General features: G+C 33.2%; 2 protein-coding genes across 2 annotated transcripts; both read left to right on the forward strand.

Annotated features, from left to right (window-relative positions):
- The first annotated feature begins 355 nt into the window (after positions 1-355).
- LOC143588312 (protein Brevis radix-like 3) lies at positions 356-5,206 on the forward strand. Its single transcript, XM_077069356.1, has 5 exons — positions 356-967; positions 1,052-1,446; positions 3,187-3,322; positions 3,984-4,336; positions 4,848-5,206. The coding sequence occupies exons 1-5, from the start codon at positions 842-844 to the stop codon at positions 4,924-4,926; spliced, it is 1,089 nt and encodes a 362-aa protein (XP_076925471.1). The 5' UTR covers positions 356-841; the 3' UTR covers positions 4,927-5,206.
- Positions 5,207-14,219: 9,013 nt separating this feature from the next.
- Positions 14,220-15,343, forward strand: LOC143586341 (protein BIG GRAIN 1-like B). The gene has a single exon (XM_077067909.1). The coding sequence runs from the start codon at positions 14,240-14,242 to the stop codon at positions 15,341-15,343; it is 1,104 nt and encodes a 367-aa protein (XP_076924024.1). The 5' UTR covers positions 14,220-14,239.
- The last annotated feature ends 3,432 nt before the right edge of the window (positions 15,344-18,775 follow it).

The following is an 18,775-nucleotide window of genomic DNA, read 5'->3' on the forward strand; positions in this document are numbered from 1 at the left end:
CTCACCGCACTGTCGTGCCTTCAGGCGAGTGTTCACGAGCGTTAACCTTAGGTGAAGGTTTTTCCCGAATCGAAAGACAAATTTATTCCGATGTGATAAATTTAGTCAATAACCGATTTAAAAGATTTGTTTGACAGTTAAAAAAAGTCCATCACTAACAATTATTATCAATAAATATATTTTAACTTTTAAATTATTAACATTCAATCTCCTAAATCCGGTCCCAATACGTCTGCTGCTTTAAAAACCGGTTCTTAACTTTGACATCTCAATCCGGTTCTTGACCGTACACCAATCCAAAGTACAGTAGTTATTCTCACAGTCACTACTAATAATAATAATAATAAGTACTACCACTACCACTACCACAACCACCACCGCCAATCGCCGTCGCCTCCGTCACCAGTACGGCCATTATGTCATCACAACAACAACCTCATTCTCTCCTACACAAATTAATACACATTCGCTAGTGTACTAAAAGGCTTATTATGTTATATCACAATTTGTGTGTTTGTTCATCAATTAATAGTAATAATAATAATAAGCTTAAAGTTATTATTATTATTAGTTGAGCTACTTACAAATTGCTTAATAATAACGGTTTTCTTATTTACTCCTCACTCACACACGCAAACCGCGTGAATTCAAATCTGTGTTTTTGTTACTAAATATTTATATATAATATTTATTCTCCCTGATCCAGTTTTTCTGATGCAAACATTTAATTTGGAGATTTAATTCGTTCAAATTGGATTGCAAATACTGCATCTGATTCTGATCTATTATTTTGCTTATTTTGAAAACTCGAGTGTTTAGAGATCGGTAACTATAAATCGATATGCTGACGTGTATCGCGTGTTCGAAGCAGCGGAATGGTGGATCTCTTCAGGAACTGGAAGATGATGACTCTGCGGGCGGTACGCCTCGCAGTAATAAGCCAGCTACTAAAGCTCTCACATCTCAGGTTATTAATGTTAATGTTAATATAAAGTTATAACTTGTCAAATTTATTATGTGTATTGATAATATTGTGAATTGGTTGATTTAGATCAAGGATATTGCGGTGAAGGCATCTGGAGCGTATAAGAACTGCAGGCCTTGTGCCGGATCGTCTAATGATAATAATAATAATCGGAATGGTGATTATTTGGACTCTGAAGGCGGTTCGGAGTCTAGTAGGTTTAATATTGGGTATCAAAGAGGTTGCAATTCGAATTCGACACCTAAGGTTTGGGGGAAGGAAATGGAGGCTAGATTGAAGGGGCTTTCGAGCGGTGGGAGCACTCCGGCATCGTACAGTGACCGGATTGATCGAATTGAATCGATTAAGTTTATTGAGGAAAATGAGGTTAAAGAATGGGTTGCTCAGGTGGAGCCTGGAGTGCTTATTACGTTTAATTCGTTACCTCAAGGAGGCAACGATCTAAAACGAATACGATTCAGGTATTGATTTAAATTCGAATTTGGTTACAAGTTTTGATCTGTTGGTAATGTTTTATTTGTTGTTGTTGTTAAAGTCAAATTTTAAGTAGCATGTGAAATGGACAATAGGCTGCATAATGCCCTGATTTATGGAAGTGGCCCCCAATTGGGTGTGGGTTAACATCAGCAATCCCACTTAGCTCTTTTCACATAATGAAAACAAGCTATAATGAAGACACATCTAACTATTGTAAAAGCAGTATATAGTCAACAAACCTAAGTCTTTGTGGGTCCATTATAGTTTGTTTAGACCTTGATTTGTTGGTTTGAGTCATCTAGCATTCTAACTCATTCACACTAAATAAATATAGTCTTGATTTATAAAAGAAAAAAAAGACACACACTACACATTAGACAATAAGAAACAAGTGGAACAAAGTGAACTAATGACACCTAATTAGAGGCAAGATACAATGATAAACAAACCCCTATATGGTTATAGCATAATGTTTTGGTTGTTTAAGTTAGCTAACTTTTTCTTTTGAAGTCTTGTTTGTTTCTCCACATGATGGGGGAAAGGAATAAAGATGTGATAGTGGGACCATTTATTTGATGGACAAAAATGTAGTTGAGACCCACAACATAGAGAATTTACATATTAAAATGTGATAAACTGATAGATTCTTTCCTAACTTGTGTTATATTATCATTTTGGCAAGAATCAACATGCTACATAATTAGAGTTCTATAAAGTATCTTATATGCTAGTGTAGTTTCTAACCTAGGAGTTGGTAGTTGGTACATCCTACATAATATAATGATTGGTAAACAAATACATATGCTTTGTTTTCTGCTGTTAACATCACATGGTGAACCCCATTTTATCCTAAAGAGTGTTCCCATAATGGAATATGTGTGCATCAAAATCACCTTTATAAAGCACGTGTAGCAGGAAATACCACTATGCATATGAACTATGATTATGAAGTTCGTGTTGCACGGGAAAATTGTCTCTTTTAGACGTGTATGTAGTGCTATGCTACCTACCATACATCCCGTTATTGTTAGACAACGATTGTGACTTTATTCTCTGGATGATGAACTAAGGGGACCCTTGCAGTTCTACATAATTGGTTTAATAATACCATTGTCCAAATAATGCAATGGGGTCCTTTCAAAATTTCATTTCAGATGAAATGTTGTTTTTTACTTTCATCCAAAAATGAAATAGAGCTATAATTTGAACTGTTGTCCTTGAAAACTTAGGGGACCGTCCTGTATTTTAAAACTTTACGTTGTGTTTTTTTATTCTGTTTTTCAGACATGTCTTTAGAAATTTGAATTATGTATCATTTCCCTTTGTTAATCGCAAAAAAAGGCTGTTTTATGACTTGTATAATAGTGATCATAACAAGGAGCTGCGCTTTTAGATGGCCTGTGATATTATTTAAAGATAGTAGTGACTAGTAAGATTTGTATGATGACTTCTCAATGTGGTTGAAAAATAATTCACACTGTACACATGAATTATCCGTTATGTTCATTCATTTTTATGGTTTTTCTGCTATTATGCATCTGTTCTTACTTTTTTTTACTCAAAACACGCTTAATTGAAGATATCTAAATAAGTTAATAGAAACAACTGCTTATGTTCACCTAAAGAACATGTTTTTGTTCTTGTGAAGCCTATTACCAGTAAGTAGCATAATAAGTGACTTAGATTCTGATTTCTTTGACATTTATATGGTGTTATTATACAAGTCGTGAAATGTTCAACAAAAGGCAAGCTCAAAGGTGGTGGGCTGAGAACTCTGACAAGGTTATGGAGTTATATAATGTTCAGCGTTTCAATCATCAAGGTGTACCAGTACCCGATCCACCAAAGTCCGAAGACGAGGTCAGCCTTCATACCCTCTTCCACCATTAAGTTATGATTTTATTTGCCTGATTAGGGGGGTAAATTCGCGCATAATTAATGCGTGGTTTGGAGTGTGCATTTTGAAACCGGTTTATCGGTTATGTGATATTAATAATTAGGATCAAATTGTCGGTTGTAATATAAGTTGTTGCTCGAGATAGTAATTATAGATGTGTTTTTGAGTGTAATTTAAGATGTTAATAGATAAAATGACTATAACAACTTTCTGATATATAATTGAAATGATTTAAATTGATAAAAATATCTTTCAACTGTATTCCCAATATTTTCAATAATAATAAGCTGTTCAGTGGTTGACAAATTCTACTTTAAGAAGTTAATAATAAAATGTCAAAAATGACATGCTTATATGTTATCGAAATCCCATAAATCTTTTATCAATTACTATATGATACGAATACGTATTAATAATAAATGTTTTTATAGCATTTCTCGTTTATAGTCCTAAACATCAATATTTACTGTTAAAGTGTTAAACAATAAAAAAGGTGATTACAATATTTAAATAATATGTAATAGAAATGAGGGATAAATTAGTCATTTTGTTTTTATTATTACCATTGATCAGATACATCCTTTGTATCATAACTGATATGTGGATGTTTATTATCCCGTTCAGAGCTCAAAAATCCGCTCTTTTGAGAACAGCCCTGTGACACCACCACTTAGCAAGGAACCACCACCTAGGAATTTTTACCCAAAACAAACATGCAACGTGTCTACTGGGCCTGCATCAACTCCTGCACTGTCGAGCATAAGTGGGGCTAAAACTGAAACATCATCATTGGCTTCTGCAAGGAGTAGTTCATCCAGAGAGGAAGAGGGTGACGGTGATGATCACTCTGGAGAGCTTTCTATGAGCAACGCCAGTGATTTGGAAACCGAATGGGTCGAGCAAGATGAGCCAGGCGTTTACATCACCATCAGAGCACTGCCAGGTGGCAATCGTGAGCTGAGGCGTGTTCGTTTCAGGTGAAATTTTTGTTCTTTAGGATAAAACAGGCCACACATATCACTTGTCTTTTTGAATTTTTGAGGGCATTTATGTCATCCAACAAGTTTTTGGTATCAGTTTTGTTTCATTTTTGCCAATTCTGGCTAAAAGCTTGCTTAAAAAAATGTAAAACGACTAAAATGCCCCTACACATGAAAATGTGTCTTGTCTGTAAGTAAGCAACAAACCGATGCTGTAGATCCAGCTGTTGCTAACTTTTTGAACTATAACATGGGTATTTATGCCCCTCAGTTTTTAGGGCGTTTTCGTCATCATGCAAGGTGTTACTATAAGTAATTTTGAATAAATAAATTGCTTGAAAATTCTAAGATGTGTTTTTCAGAAGTAGGCAACAAATAGATGCTGTAAACCTATAGTTTTTGGCTTTACAAAACTTATAACATGTTTGCCAAATTGATACCATGATACGTTTTTGTATTACTTTAGTGGAGTACGGATACATGATATTATTTTCCATTTATGTTTCAGTCGAGAAAAGTTTGGAGAAACGAATGCAAGGATGTGGTGGGAACAGAACAAAGCCCGAATTCAGGAACAGTACTTGTGATAGATCATCGGCCTTTGTTTGGAGACGATTCTTGTTTTCTTTAGGTCGAGTATGTTCAACCCAGCAATTTCAGTTTTTGTGGTGGCTTTGTATTTCTTTTCAAGATGTGTGACATCTTGGGTCAGGGCGCGTCACCATTCATTTGAAATTCATAGCTAATTATGTGTTGGAATTAAAGTTTATATTATATCCTTTTAGATAACGTTTAATTTGGATATCTAATAAATTACACGGGTTAACTGGGCATTTGGTTTTCAGATCTATATGATATGATATGATATGATATGGTTTGTTGTAAGGTTTGAATTAGCTTTGTTTATCGTCTTTTAGTTTGGGCTCGGGACATTTCAGCCCAAATAGTCCAAAAAAGACCCTATTAATGCCCACAAGCCAGGCAACCACACGGCCACACCCTTTGCATCTCTTCAATTTACTCTTAATTTTTGCGACTAAATTCTATCGTATTTGTAATTTATAGAAGAATTAGTTATATATTAACGAAGGTTTGTTTCTAATATTAAGTCATGCTAATTGCTAAGTACTAAAATGATTATATAAAGTTTCGCTATGAGGCGGTGTGTAACGGTTAAGCCCTAATGAAACTATTTACACATTAGTGAATGTGGTCTATACTATATGCCTGGACGGTAACAAAAACAAAAAAAGACTTAGAATTACAAATTACAATCAACTGAATCAGTCGGTGTAAACGGTAGTGTGGGAACACATCAGTCATTGGTGTAAAGTTCCTCCTATCTTTGGTTTCTCAGTTAGAGATTTGTTGGAGTTTCACAAAGTCAATCATATTGGGGCTAACAAGGAAGTGCTTCATGGGGTTATTATCAAGGACGAAGCTTAGTTGGATTGTTAAAATTTTTTATACATAGTGTAAATTTACCCGTTTATGACCGAAACTTTGAGTCCGGCCCCCTCCGTTTTTCGCTCGGTAGTGTAAATTTATCTTTTTTTTTTCCGAAATTTGTATACATAGTGTAAATTTACCGGTTTTCGACCGAAATTTTGAGCCCGACCCCTCCGTTTTTTCGCTCGGTCTATACTTTTCCGGCCGAAAATTTTTACACATAGTGTAAATTTACCCGTTTCCAACCGAAATTTTGAGCCCACGCCCCTCTAGTTTATGAATTTTTTTATACATATTGAGTCCGGCCCCCTCGACATTTATGTCCAAGCTTCGCCACTGGTTATTATCATTGCTTGTTGGAGAATTTGGAAGGCTAGGGAAAGTTTTTGAAGGCAAAGATGTGAAGATTGAAGAAATAATTACGGACATCAAGTCTTTTGTTTTTTTTTTGGTTCAAAGTTCAAACATAGGTCAAAAAATAGAAGTATAAATTGGTCGAATTGGTGTAAATTCTTGCTTATGTAGTTTTTCCTTTTTTGCTTTCTTTTTTAGGTGACCTCTTTCCGAGTTGTGGAGATGCTTTGTAGGTGTTTGGTTGGTTGTTTATAAAAGTTCACAGTTCGAAAAAAAAAAACTGAGACTATGTAATTATGTATAATAATTTTATTAAAAGAGAAGAAAAATAAAATAAAAGCTAAAACACACAATCACACATAGATGTGCACAAAAAACCTGAACCCGGAACCGATTTTTCTAATACCCGGGTTTTTAGTACCCGACCCTACCCGTAAGGTACGGATAGGGTGTGCATTTTGGCACTAAAACCCGGACCCGATTTGTACCCGGTAATACCCGAAAACCCCAACCGGTTTCATACCCGGAACCGGGTTTTTCCAATACCCAAACCGGGTATTTCAAATACCCGATGTATACCTGAAAATACCTTAAAAATACCCGAAAAATACTCTAAAAAGTGCAAACTTTTAAAAAATCCAATATATACCCGAAAAATACCCGGAAAACAACCCGAAAAAACCCGTAAATGAGGTTTTTTCAATACCCGATAATAGGGTATTCAAATACCCGGTCTTAGAATACCCGGTTCTATACCCGACCCGAACCTGATGCATAGGGTATGGTTTTTAGAGACAATACCCAGCCCGATTATTACCAATACCCGGTCATACCTGTTCCCGGTCATACGTGAACCCGGATATTTAAAAAACCCAATTTGTGCACCTCTAATCACACATGTTACCATGTTAGACTACCCGTTGGGCTTGTTGGGCCCAATCTATTTTGGATATTTCAGATTGGTTTTATTTAGTAGTTTAGTTTTACCTTGTGTCCTTGTGGCATGGTGGGCCACAAGGCCTGTACGGATATTCTTTGTTTACATTACACTTTGCCACTTTCATTAAAGTTATTTTACAAATATTTAAAACAAATGCATATGTTAAACTTTAGTGCTTTACTAGTTCTTCATACCCAGTGTCTAGAACTAGAGCCTTTCGTTTAGAGGGTTATTTTATAAAAATCTTTTCCTTCTAAAAGAATATCTACTTTTTCCTCAAATAAGCGTTACAACACGTTTCATCTAAAAAAATCACGTTTTCTTCTCAACCAGCGAAATTTGAAAGTTCCAAGTTCCAACACGCATTTTCCTAAAAGAAAATCCGATTACATAACAAAATATGACACGGCCCGTTATATGGACCCTCCTTAATTTCCGTGATTTTGATGATTGATTACTCAAACCATTGTTGATTAAATTCTTGGCCATGTGATATCATGTAAAGCAAAAGCGATGATGATCTTTTCAAGAAGTTTGTTTTGTTTTTTGTTTTTTTGGTATTCTCCTTCTATTCCCAGAGATTGTTGTTATAATTTATCGGGATTGCAGACACTCACTCTTGTCTTGATACAAGTTTTATTCACAAAAGAAAAAAAAGCATCAAAAGAATGAGAATTGAAGGGCCACCAAAAGAATCTTATTGTCTTTCTTTTAAATGTTTAATTAATCCCCATGTTCTTTGATGCATGGTGCCAGCAGTCTTTATACTACTGATCATAGTCCCTTTACTTTTTTGGATTCTTTGTGCAGATTTGATTTTTGCTTTTATTGCTATGAATTCATTTTGAATTATTCACCTTAGTATCCTAGATATTGTGCCATTTCGTTATTAGAAACCGGCTTTGGTAACAACATGAATTAGAAACCGGCATTGGTAACAACATGAATTCAAGCAAAAAAATCTCAACATGTCTGAGTTATGGCTGTTAAAAATTTCGTGACTCGGGATCGCTTGAAATCGACTCATTTGTAAAGATGAGCCGAGACCAAGAAAAGGCTAGCTCACAACTTGGCTGGCTCGTTTGGCTCATTTAAATTAAAGCCCAAATTTTAATATAAAAAATTATAACTTAAAGTTGTAACACAAATTACAAAATAAAAGTTACAAATTCAGCATATTATGTGTATGTTAATTTCTTTTACTTCATATATACCACTTTGTGTAAAAAGAATACAAAATTTGAATATTTTTGGAAGTAAATGAGCCAATCGAGCTCTTGAAGAGCGTAGCTCGAGCTCAATATTTTAGCTCGTTAAGATAAACGAGTCGATCTCAAGTCAAACATGGGTGGACACGGCTTGACTCATTTACAACATGCTAAGAGTGGCAACTCCAAATATGTCGAACATTTGTCAGCTTTTGTGATTGAATTTGCTTTAAAATAACCAACAAAAATTAAGCTAATCATTAAGATTGTGACCGATGTATAACTACATATTTAAATTATGTTGCTAATTTTGGAAGGAACTCGTTGATTGCAAATTTAGAAGCTAATAAATTTATATTAAGCATAAAGTATCATTTTCTATAACGGGTAAATAAAATAAAAATTTTAAAATTTATATGTGATACGGCCACAAATTTAGAGACCAAAAATACATCTTGCTAGTAGTTTTTCTCACGAAATGAACTCTAAAAATTATTTACCAACGATTTTGTTCTTTGTATTTGCACAACGAAGACCCTCACAACTCACAAGTAGCACTTTATGTTGCATGTGTTCTGAAGGTGTGTTTTAACTAATTAACCTTTTTTTTACTTAGTGATTTATGTAAAGTTAATTGTTACAATTTAGTGGAGAAAAGGTGTAAAGTTACCTTTTTATATCATGGAGTTTGTACTTTTATCTGATTCTAAGTTGGATGAATAATTGTGTTAAGGTAATTAACCACACACAACAACACATAGGCAGGTCTTAACCAAGAGATGCATAAAGTGGTCACTTGTTTTTGTTGTGAAGTGGGTCAATTTTTCCACGTGGCCATATAAGGTTTCATATGTGGTAGTGTGGTACCATGTTTTGAAAATCGGACCACACCGGACCAGACCTGTATAACCAGGGAACCGTGAGTGTTACGGGTTCACTTACTAGCTAATAGATCAAACAATTTTGAACTGATACGTCTTTGATGAACTGTAATAACCAATAAAAACAAACAAAAATTTAGCATCTCACATAAACCAATATGTTGCTCACAAGAAGCTCACTAGTATATTTTTCTTTGCCATGTCACAAAGCATGTCCATCCTAGTACTACTTTCACATAGACACACTTAAATGTGATACAACTTATTTACAACTATCTCGTGCAAAAAACTATGATATATAAAGCGTGTGTTCCTTTTGCCTCGATTAGGGTGTGCAAGAAACCGAAAAAACCGAACCGAAACAAATCGACGGTTTGGTTTTATGTTTTTTTAAAAACCGCACTAACAGTTCGGTTTTGGTTTTGCATGTAAAAAAAACCGAAAAAATCGAACCGAACCGAATTCCTAAATTTTGTTTTTTTATATTTTATATTAAGTAATTTATAGGAATTTAATAAATATATAACTCCAATATTTTTGATCAAATGTATGAAAGTCTATTTTTTTACAATTAACAAAATTATTTATACCTAAATTCATTATTTTTTCCCAACTTTTTTTTTCGGCCTAATTTTCAAGCTCAAATGGTTAAACCGAAAAAATCGATACCGAATCGAAACAAAAACAAAAACCTAAAAAGTAAAAACCGAAACCGAACAGTTTCAAAAACTCCAAAAACCGAAGTTTGATTTTCGGTTTGGTTTTACCCAAAAACCGCACCGAACCGCGCCACGCACACCTCTAGCCTCGATATCTCTTTAGTGGACACGAAATCTGTAAGATTTGACTAATTAAGACATCGCGTTGATCCATGCCTGATCCCTTTGTTGGTTGGGTGATTTTAAGACCGGTGGGCTAGTTTATAAACCGATGAAGCACAATCTATTATTATTTTTTTAAGGGTAGCTTGAATTAGAGATGAACACATAAAAAGTAGAATGTATATTATTATATCATGTGTAATGGCATATTAGGTCAAATTAATTATAGAAAAAGAGTGGAGAAGCCACGAGTGGAATGATTATATTCCCACTGACGAATGACGATAACTAGTAGTAGTCCTAGATCCCCACCCCATGCACACGGACACAGACACACATGTATTTGTATATACATATATATATATATATGTGTGTAAAAAAGGTAAGGAATGTTGCATGCGCAACACATTACTTGTATTGTAAGGCTACTACAATTCTAGTATTATTACAATACGCCCACTTTTATAGTACGACAATCTATATGCTTTTCTCACTAGTCCTGTTATACATTCACATGCACACAAATTCTCTAGTTCAATATATAGTGACAAGATATATTTTATTAGGCCATGCCTAGTGGGTGACAAAATGCAGGTTTTTGGGGTGATTTTCGGTGACAACAACCCCCCTCTCCCCCGACGATTTTTGGGCGATAAGTGTACTGCGTGTGGTGGGTGGGTGGGGGGTACCTTTGTCGCTGGCTGTGAAGGGTTGAAAATAATAATAAAAAATTAAAAAGAGCGATAACTCCACTACGATTCTAAAATGAAAGTAGTCCAACTGTCACGTGACACCACGTGTCGAAAATCCCCCTTAGCTTGTAGTTCTCCACTACACATAGTCGTATATGCTCTCTTTTTTCCATTGGAGAATAATTTATAATTAAGGTTGGTTGATGGCTTATTATATAAAAATATATTTTATAATGAAAAATATATTATAAAAGGTTTGTATACTACAAAGTTATTTTATCTTATATTCAATACAGAATGGTAAAAAAAGTTACACCACTTTGATGCAACTACTCAAAGTAAGTCTTAACGTCAATATATTATATATGTAAAGAACTTTTATATATTTACCCGAAAATTTATGTTACTTTTTGGTGAATGGTAGCTAATTATTAATTGTGTTTCGATGCGAGATAATCAGCCTAGAGTTGTGTTGTTGTAGTGGTAAGGTGTTAAGGTCGATGTTTAGCTAGATTGATTGAGTTATGTCCTTTCGCATCGTATGAACATTCAAACAAATGGGGTGTTTGGTTGAGCATTTCAAACTTGTTTATTTGATTTTTGAAAAGTAAATTTTGAAGTTTTTGGAGTAACTTTGACACCTTTTCCTTTTCAAAAATCAAATAAGTAAAATTTAAAAACTCATTCAAACACTCCAAAAATCAGTTTTTATAGATAAATGTAAGAAACACATAAGAATTATCTAGTGTAATACCCGGATATAGTTATCTCACAATTCGAATAATAATATTTTTAGTTTGTCAAAAGTGTATAAATTCGATGTGATACACAAGCGCCCCTAACGGTATACTTACCCAAGGTTGAATAAATGTAAATCTCATGTCGTAGAAGACTAGAAGTCACGAGTCACAACTACAAAATTTTGATAAAATTGAAACGATATATTATAATGAAAAAAAATATACAAAATTAACAATATTAGATTTTAAATATATATAAAAAATGCCCAACCGTGTAGGTTCCGAAGTGAATGCGACCCGTAATACAGTAATAGTGACACCAATACTTTAAATTAAAGGTCTATTTTGTATGTGGTATTGTCCTTAAAAGTTGTTATATCAATATCTCATTTTTCTCACTTATAAATTTATAATTTATTTGTAGTGTTTGACCATGCTTATGTAAAGATGCGCGTGAGTGATTACTCAAGTGAAATGGAATTGGTTGAAAAGGTTGTATTTGTTCACAAAATATTCAAATGTTTAAACGGAACATTGGTAATTTTGTTGGTAAAAACGTTAAGACTCTAATAGACTGATTTTATATAATACAGGATTTTTATATACTACATAACACATCAAAATACCACATCAAAATACCTTCTTCTATAATACCGGATTTTTATATACTACATAATCTATTTAAATTAATATATTAATTAACTATTAGTAATATCGATTGACCCATTTACATATTAGTTGATTTATTTGTGTTTTTTGGTCGTTTTATAAGTTTGTATTGATTTAATTTTTGAATAATAATTTTATTTAGACAATTTAGTTTGAATATTGATGCGTGTTTATTAGTAAATTTTATATATTTATTACTCGTGTGACGATGACTAAAGATTATAATCGGAATATTGTTATTTATTTTTTATTGGTTTTTGTTTATTTTTGTTTTAAACATCGATAAACGTATATAAGCTTGTTCATTTTTTGACAAACAAATACAAACAAGCATTCCGCTTAAGTGTTCATTTTCATTGTTTGTTGTGTATCCATAGTGGTCCGGTTTTGGGTGTTTTGAGGGAGGGAGAGAAGGGTATGCTCATAAGTGAGCAAGATAGAGGTGAATGTAGCAAGCACAACGTTACCTGTTTATAAGCCCTCTAAAACGTTATTATTGGGATTGCCTTCAAGTTAAATGTGTTCGTTGCATGTCTATGTTCATTATTTCATTATTCATATCTATATAATTCTTATCATAAACTCTACATTTTACTCATATCAATAAGAATAAGAAATGAATTATATGGATGACAATGGAACGAGTTTTGGTCAAGTATTGATAACCCCAGTTCTATCAGTGGCGAAGATTGCTTAGGGGCTTAGGGCCAGGGGTGGCCCCGGCCCCCCTGTTTTTTACGCAGTAGTGCAAATTTATCCGTTTTCGTCCAGAAATTTTTATACGTAGTGTAAATTTAGCCGTTTTCAGGCCAAATTTTTTATACGTAGTGTAAAATTTAGTCGTTTTCGACCGAAATATTTTATACGTAGTGTAAAATTTAGCCGTTTTCAGCCGAAATTTCTTATACGTAGTGTAAAATTTAGCCGTTTCGGCCGAAATGTCTTATACGTAGTGTAAAATTTAGTCGTTTTCGGCCGAAATTTTTTATACGTAGTTTAAACTTAGCCCCTTTTGGCCGAAAATTTGAGCCCATCACCTTCGTTTGTGAAATTTTGTATACATTTTGAATCCGACCCCCTCGACGACTTAGTCCAAGCTTCGCCCCTGAGTTCTATACCTGATTATACAATAGTGCATTCATTAGACTCAATATCATTGCCTAATACTCATCAAGGTATCAATATAATCGTGAGTATTGTGTATATCAGTTAGTATTTTGAAAGTTATTTGTTAGAATATTTAAATACAATTCTTACTATTTCACCATTCTTCCTATCAACAAATTAGCAAATTAATTTATTAATTATGGGGTGTTTGGGATTCCTTATTTTACATCCTTATAATTTTTTTTATAAGTTAATAAGTTACAACTTTATTAACTTATTCTCTCATAATAACACACCATATAAAACGCGTTTTAACTTTTTTTAAAATTTATAAGTCATAAGTTGCTAACTAGAATAAGCAAAATCTCAAAAACCCCCTTAGTGACATTAAAACAAAAATACAAACAAAATAGTTATGAATATATATGTTTCCGATGTTTGTATATTTTTAATCATATCAAATGTTACCTGATATTATATTCGTCTCATACCCTATTTAACACCCATTCTGAATATTTCAGATTTATTTATGAAGTTTGGTAAAGTAACCATACCTCATTATTGTATATTTATATCTCTGCCTCATAGTTCCTAGAGGAAGATAAAGGCATGAGCATCAACATCCCCTTACAACATCCTCCTCTGCTCTCTTTATAAAAAGGCAGCAGCATAATTTGAAGAGAATTGAACCACCCACCATCACATATTCACAACCACCACCACTCTCTTTCATCATTATCATCATCATCATCATCATCATCATCATCAATAAAACCATGTTTTCCACTTCACTCCAATGGCTTCTCTAAACCCCAAATCATCACTCTTGTCCACTGTGTTCCCAAATTCTCCATTTTCACTCATTGTAACTAGACAAGCAATCCACTCTCAACACTTTTCTCACTTTTTCCTCCACATGTGTTCCCATTTCCTTTACCCTTAGATATGCCATTATTTCCTCCACACAATATTATTCACTTCATTGTAACCCATTGTAAGTTTTTAACTCACTCTCTTTAGTCTTTACACACAATTAATCATGTATAGATCAGCCAGAGAGCATCCTTCCTTCTCATCTTCCTTACTCGATGAGATCTACCGCTCGTTCGACGAACGAGATGACCGTAAATCGGCTAGTTATCGAGAAACCACTAGGCCAAAACAGAGTAGCAGCTATTATCAACATGACATGATTGAGAATTGGAAGGCGAAAGAAGTAAGATTAGCTGGTAATTTCAAAACAAATCATTCGAGTTCCAGCTCTTCGGATTCGAGCAGTGGCACTGGCGGTGGCTTCTCTTCCTCAGAAACCGAATCGGTTTACTATAAACCTATCCGTACTAACAAAAACCGACACGACGTACACAATTCAAAACAAATGAACGCTCATCAACAACAAGAGCAACAACAGCAACAGCAACAGCAACGCTACCGACTCAATGACACGCAACCGAAACAAAAACAGGAAGGAAAGCTCGTGAAGACGAAAGCACGAGCGATGAAGATCTACGGAGACTTAAAGAAGGCGAAGCAACCGATATCTCCAGGCGGTAAGCTAGCAACGTTTCTAAACTCGATTTTCACATCCAGCAACACGAAGAAGACGAAGCATTCATCTACCGCCTCAATCGAATCAAAATCCGCAAACTCATCAACATGCTCGTCAGCGTCATCATTCTCACGGTCATGTTTGAGCAAAACGCCGTCGTCTAGAGGCAAATTAAGCAATAATAAGAAGCGATCGGTTAGGTTTTATCCGGTGAGTGTGATCGTCGGTGACGACTGTCAACCGTGTGGACATAAATCGTTGTACGGTGACGAATCGAGTTTACATGCACTCAAATTCGTTAAAAAACCTAACGACGATGAGCCTAGGGCTTATTCGAATGAGAAAACACGTCGAATTGAAGAAGCTGCGAGGAATTTGTTGCGGAATTACCAGAAGAAAGTTGATTTGAATCAGTTAATTACAGGTAATGTGAAAGCTGACCTGAGTTATGAAGACGATGAAGATGATGTTGCTAGTAACACAAGTTCGGATCTGTTTGAGCTGGAGAATTTTTCAGCAATTGGAATGGAGAATTATGGAGACGAATTGCCTGTGTATGAAACTACTCGTCTGGATACATGTAGCCGTCGGTGACGGATTTATGAAACTACTCGTCTGGATACATGTAGCCTTCGGTGACGGATTTCGTATGTAATTGAACAAAATATAGTTTGTTACTTGTTAGTTATTTGGTGTGGGGTTTAATTTGTTAGAAGTAATTTTGTTTATTTTGTAATTCCGTTAAATTAAGTAATTTGATTTTTCTTTATATTTTTTGGATTTTATTTAGATATAATTATCAGGGTTTTCAAAAAATTAAATAATACTCTCATTATTAAGAATTTGGGTGTTTACTAATGTGAAAGAAATATGATTTATGATCGGGCGTAACTTTTGTGCTCAGTATCTCTATTACCCACGAACGGTATAGAAAAACCGACGATACAGTAATAATACCGATTTTTTTGTTTAAACAGATTTATTTGTAATAATTTAAAATTTCTTATCAATTGATATGTTCGAAGTTCGAACTAGAAGTAACCTTTTCTATGTTGAATAAAAACCCTATGTTATGTTATTTTAAAAGAAAAATAACATTATTAAAAGATGATGGTGTGAATAGTGTGAAGGAAGGAGAATATCGAGATTGATACCCAAATATCAGATTGAAATAGATGTTAGCAAGAAGATTATTACTTTTTAACTTTATTTTCTATATGCTATTCGTGGGTCCTTTTTATTATGCAAAATGTTTTAATTACGTGTCAAACAATAAGTAAATTATATTAATTATATATATTTTTTGGTTTACATGGTTTGGTTATGCTAAATTGTGTTTTCAAAATCATAATTTATAAACATAGTTTAAGAAATAACTTTTGTTGTTATTGAACCGTTAGGAGTGATAAAGCAGGAACACGTTAACGAAATGATGAATAAGATTAAACTGGTGTTGGTGGGTCTCAAAGTGTGGGGAACATTTAGATTTTCTGTGGATTTTTCTTTCCGGTTTTCACCATTTTGGACTCCAAAGTCCAAATCTTACTTTCTAAACAATCATATACGAGTTTGTTGTTAACAGCTATAAATTATTAAAATCACTAATTACTATTTTATTAGACCTGATTCACAAGTTAATTATTTCTTATATGAATCAACCGCTTAATGATAAATTGTTTTTGAAAGATGTACGTAAACGCTTTAACGAATTGAATGCTCTGGTATTTACACACGGTTTGTGTTTCTCTATGACTTAGACAAGATCAGACTCTGTCTTTTTTAAACATGTAAATCATGTAATATAGAGCTTCAGCTCGAGCTCTGCTTGTTCCAAGCCCTAGTTTTAAGACTCGAGCTCAGCTCGTGAGAAGTTTTTCAAACTCGAGCTAGGCTTGTTTATACTTTATTAGAATATCTAATACAACTTATATTATATTAAATGATTCAATAAACCGAGCATGATATTGCATAAGACTCTTTTTTTTATCTATAAGAAACAAACTTCATACATAAAAATAGTTAATGAAAACAAATAAACCTAAGCCTCCTTATTTATAGGCACCTAGAAACTTAGACAACAAGACAACTAAATTATTAAACATAAACCTATTTCACTCTAAATATCTTCCGTATCACCTGTATGTTTTTTCGCACTAACAATTGAGGTTCTTCAAGTTTGTATAGTGCTATGAGATATAAAAACATTTTAAATATATATAGACAGAGTATTCTGTAAGACTTTAAAATTAGATGGGACAAAAATGATGTTTAAAATGTCACTATGTTAGTATAGCCTCACTTGAAATGTCTATTATAATAACAGCCTTTTTAGGACAGGTTCATATTAAGTTAAAGTGAATATTGCCAAAAATGAAAAAAACTAAGCTTAGATTTCAAATTTAATGTTGTTGTATGTTGGATGTTGATTTGGGGAAACACGTTAATCCTCATTTTCATATACACTAAAAATAGTACTATTCACATACAGTTAATCCAAATTATGATCAATTATAGTAGCACTACACATGTGGTGAACTAAAAAAAAATTAAAACAAAACTAAAATGACTTTGGTTAATCATGCTTGATTTAGAGGGAATCCAATGAGCACAAATTGACAAAACAAAGCTTACATCATTTTCTGTGTAGTGGTTTGGAGAAACAGGGATTTATAGATGTTTTTTATGTCTACATAAATCTTTGCTACTTACTTTTCATTGAAGACCCAGCATATATAATAAATGTCTTGATATACATACAATTATTATAATCAAATATAATTAAAAGGTTCATTTTTGTCCTTACTTCTATATTGTAATTGATTGGTTAATGATTTACAGATATTACCTAATATATACGGGATTATTCTTGCTTTGAGAACTTGAATAAGGTACACAATGCATCTATGCCTTCCCTTACCTAAGCTAAGTGAAGGCATGCTACTATGCTAGTATAATAGTGTGCAACACTTCCACTAGTGATAGGTGGCCTTAAGTGTGTGTTATTACAAACAACACATTTTTCTCTAGATCGTAGTTATCTAGTTATAAAAAGGATATTACGCTATATCTCTATAAATATCTCAAAATAGGTCATTTTAATGATATTGGTTTGATATAGTCGGGTCATGCATAACGGTTTGATTCAAGTTTTCAGGTGTTAGCTTTATGTATTTACTTAAACAACCATTTAGTTAACACTGATCACAAATGTATTAGTTAGTTAACATTTTAGGGAAAAGATGCAGGAGTGATGGTTGTCTTTGTTTTCGAGAAAATCAATGATCTCTGTCGAGATTATATAAGGTGATTTATACCTTTTAAGAGATAAGAAAGTGAGGTTAACTTTTATAGTTAATGAGCAAACGCAAGATATGTTAATTAACACTCATCCAAACCATTATACAATCATGTTTTTCTAACTTTTATACACTTATAAACCTGTATTGTTTTCAAAGTAAATAATATAATTATACCATTCACTCCTTACATTTCTTAGTCAATATATGCTTTTAAATTGCAAGAATATATGATAATACACCAAGAGGGAATAATTTGTATTAACTAAAATAGTTTTTCCTATCAATAAGAATAAGATAATAAAAACTCATTTATTTTATATGCTTGCTATTTTTATTTTATTTTGAAATTGAAACTTTATTATCGATTTAATCTCTAGATAAACTTAATTTATTGTATGATGAATGTAACTTTTCACCATTAATATTGTTAAGAGTAATCTTTTGTATTACAGAGGACAAATTGTCATACTTACAAACTTACGGATTTTTTATTTAGTTGAATCTAATAAGGATTTGTATAGGTCAAGGATTAAAGAGTTATAAATAGAAGTTATTTGTAATCAAGTTTAATTATCCCCATCATCTATAATACAAACCCGAATTAGATTCATAGATTTTTCAAAATCATTTTTATTACCATCTTTTAAATATCACAATTTAGTTAAACCAAGTTCTTACAATCCAAAAAGGGTTTAAAATAAAAAAAAACATTATTTTTTAAATAAAA

The sequence above is a fragment of the Bidens hawaiensis genome, unplaced genomic scaffold (genome assembly GCF_021521415.1).
Source record: "Bidens hawaiensis isolate Kalapana, Puna unplaced genomic scaffold, B.hawaiensis_p1.1 tig00001575_1, whole genome shotgun sequence".
NCBI classification, from domain to species: Eukaryota; Viridiplantae; Streptophyta; class Magnoliopsida; order Asterales; family Asteraceae; genus Bidens; species Bidens hawaiensis.

Coding starts and splice junctions, on each gene's coding strand:
- LOC143588312 (XM_077069356.1), top strand. CDS start 842: ATGCTGACGTGTATCGCGTGTTCGAAGCAGCGGAATGGTGGATCTCTT. Junction 968..1,051: donor CTAAAGCTCTCACATCTCAG/GTTATTAATGTT, acceptor TGGTTGATTTAG/ATCAAGGATATTGCGGTGAA. Junction 1,447..3,186: donor CTAAAACGAATACGATTCAG/GTATTGATTTAA, acceptor TTATTATACAAG/TCGTGAAATGTTCAACAAAA.
- LOC143586341 (XM_077067909.1), top strand. CDS start 14,240: ATGTATAGATCAGCCAGAGAGCATCCTTCCTTCTCATCTTCCTTACTC.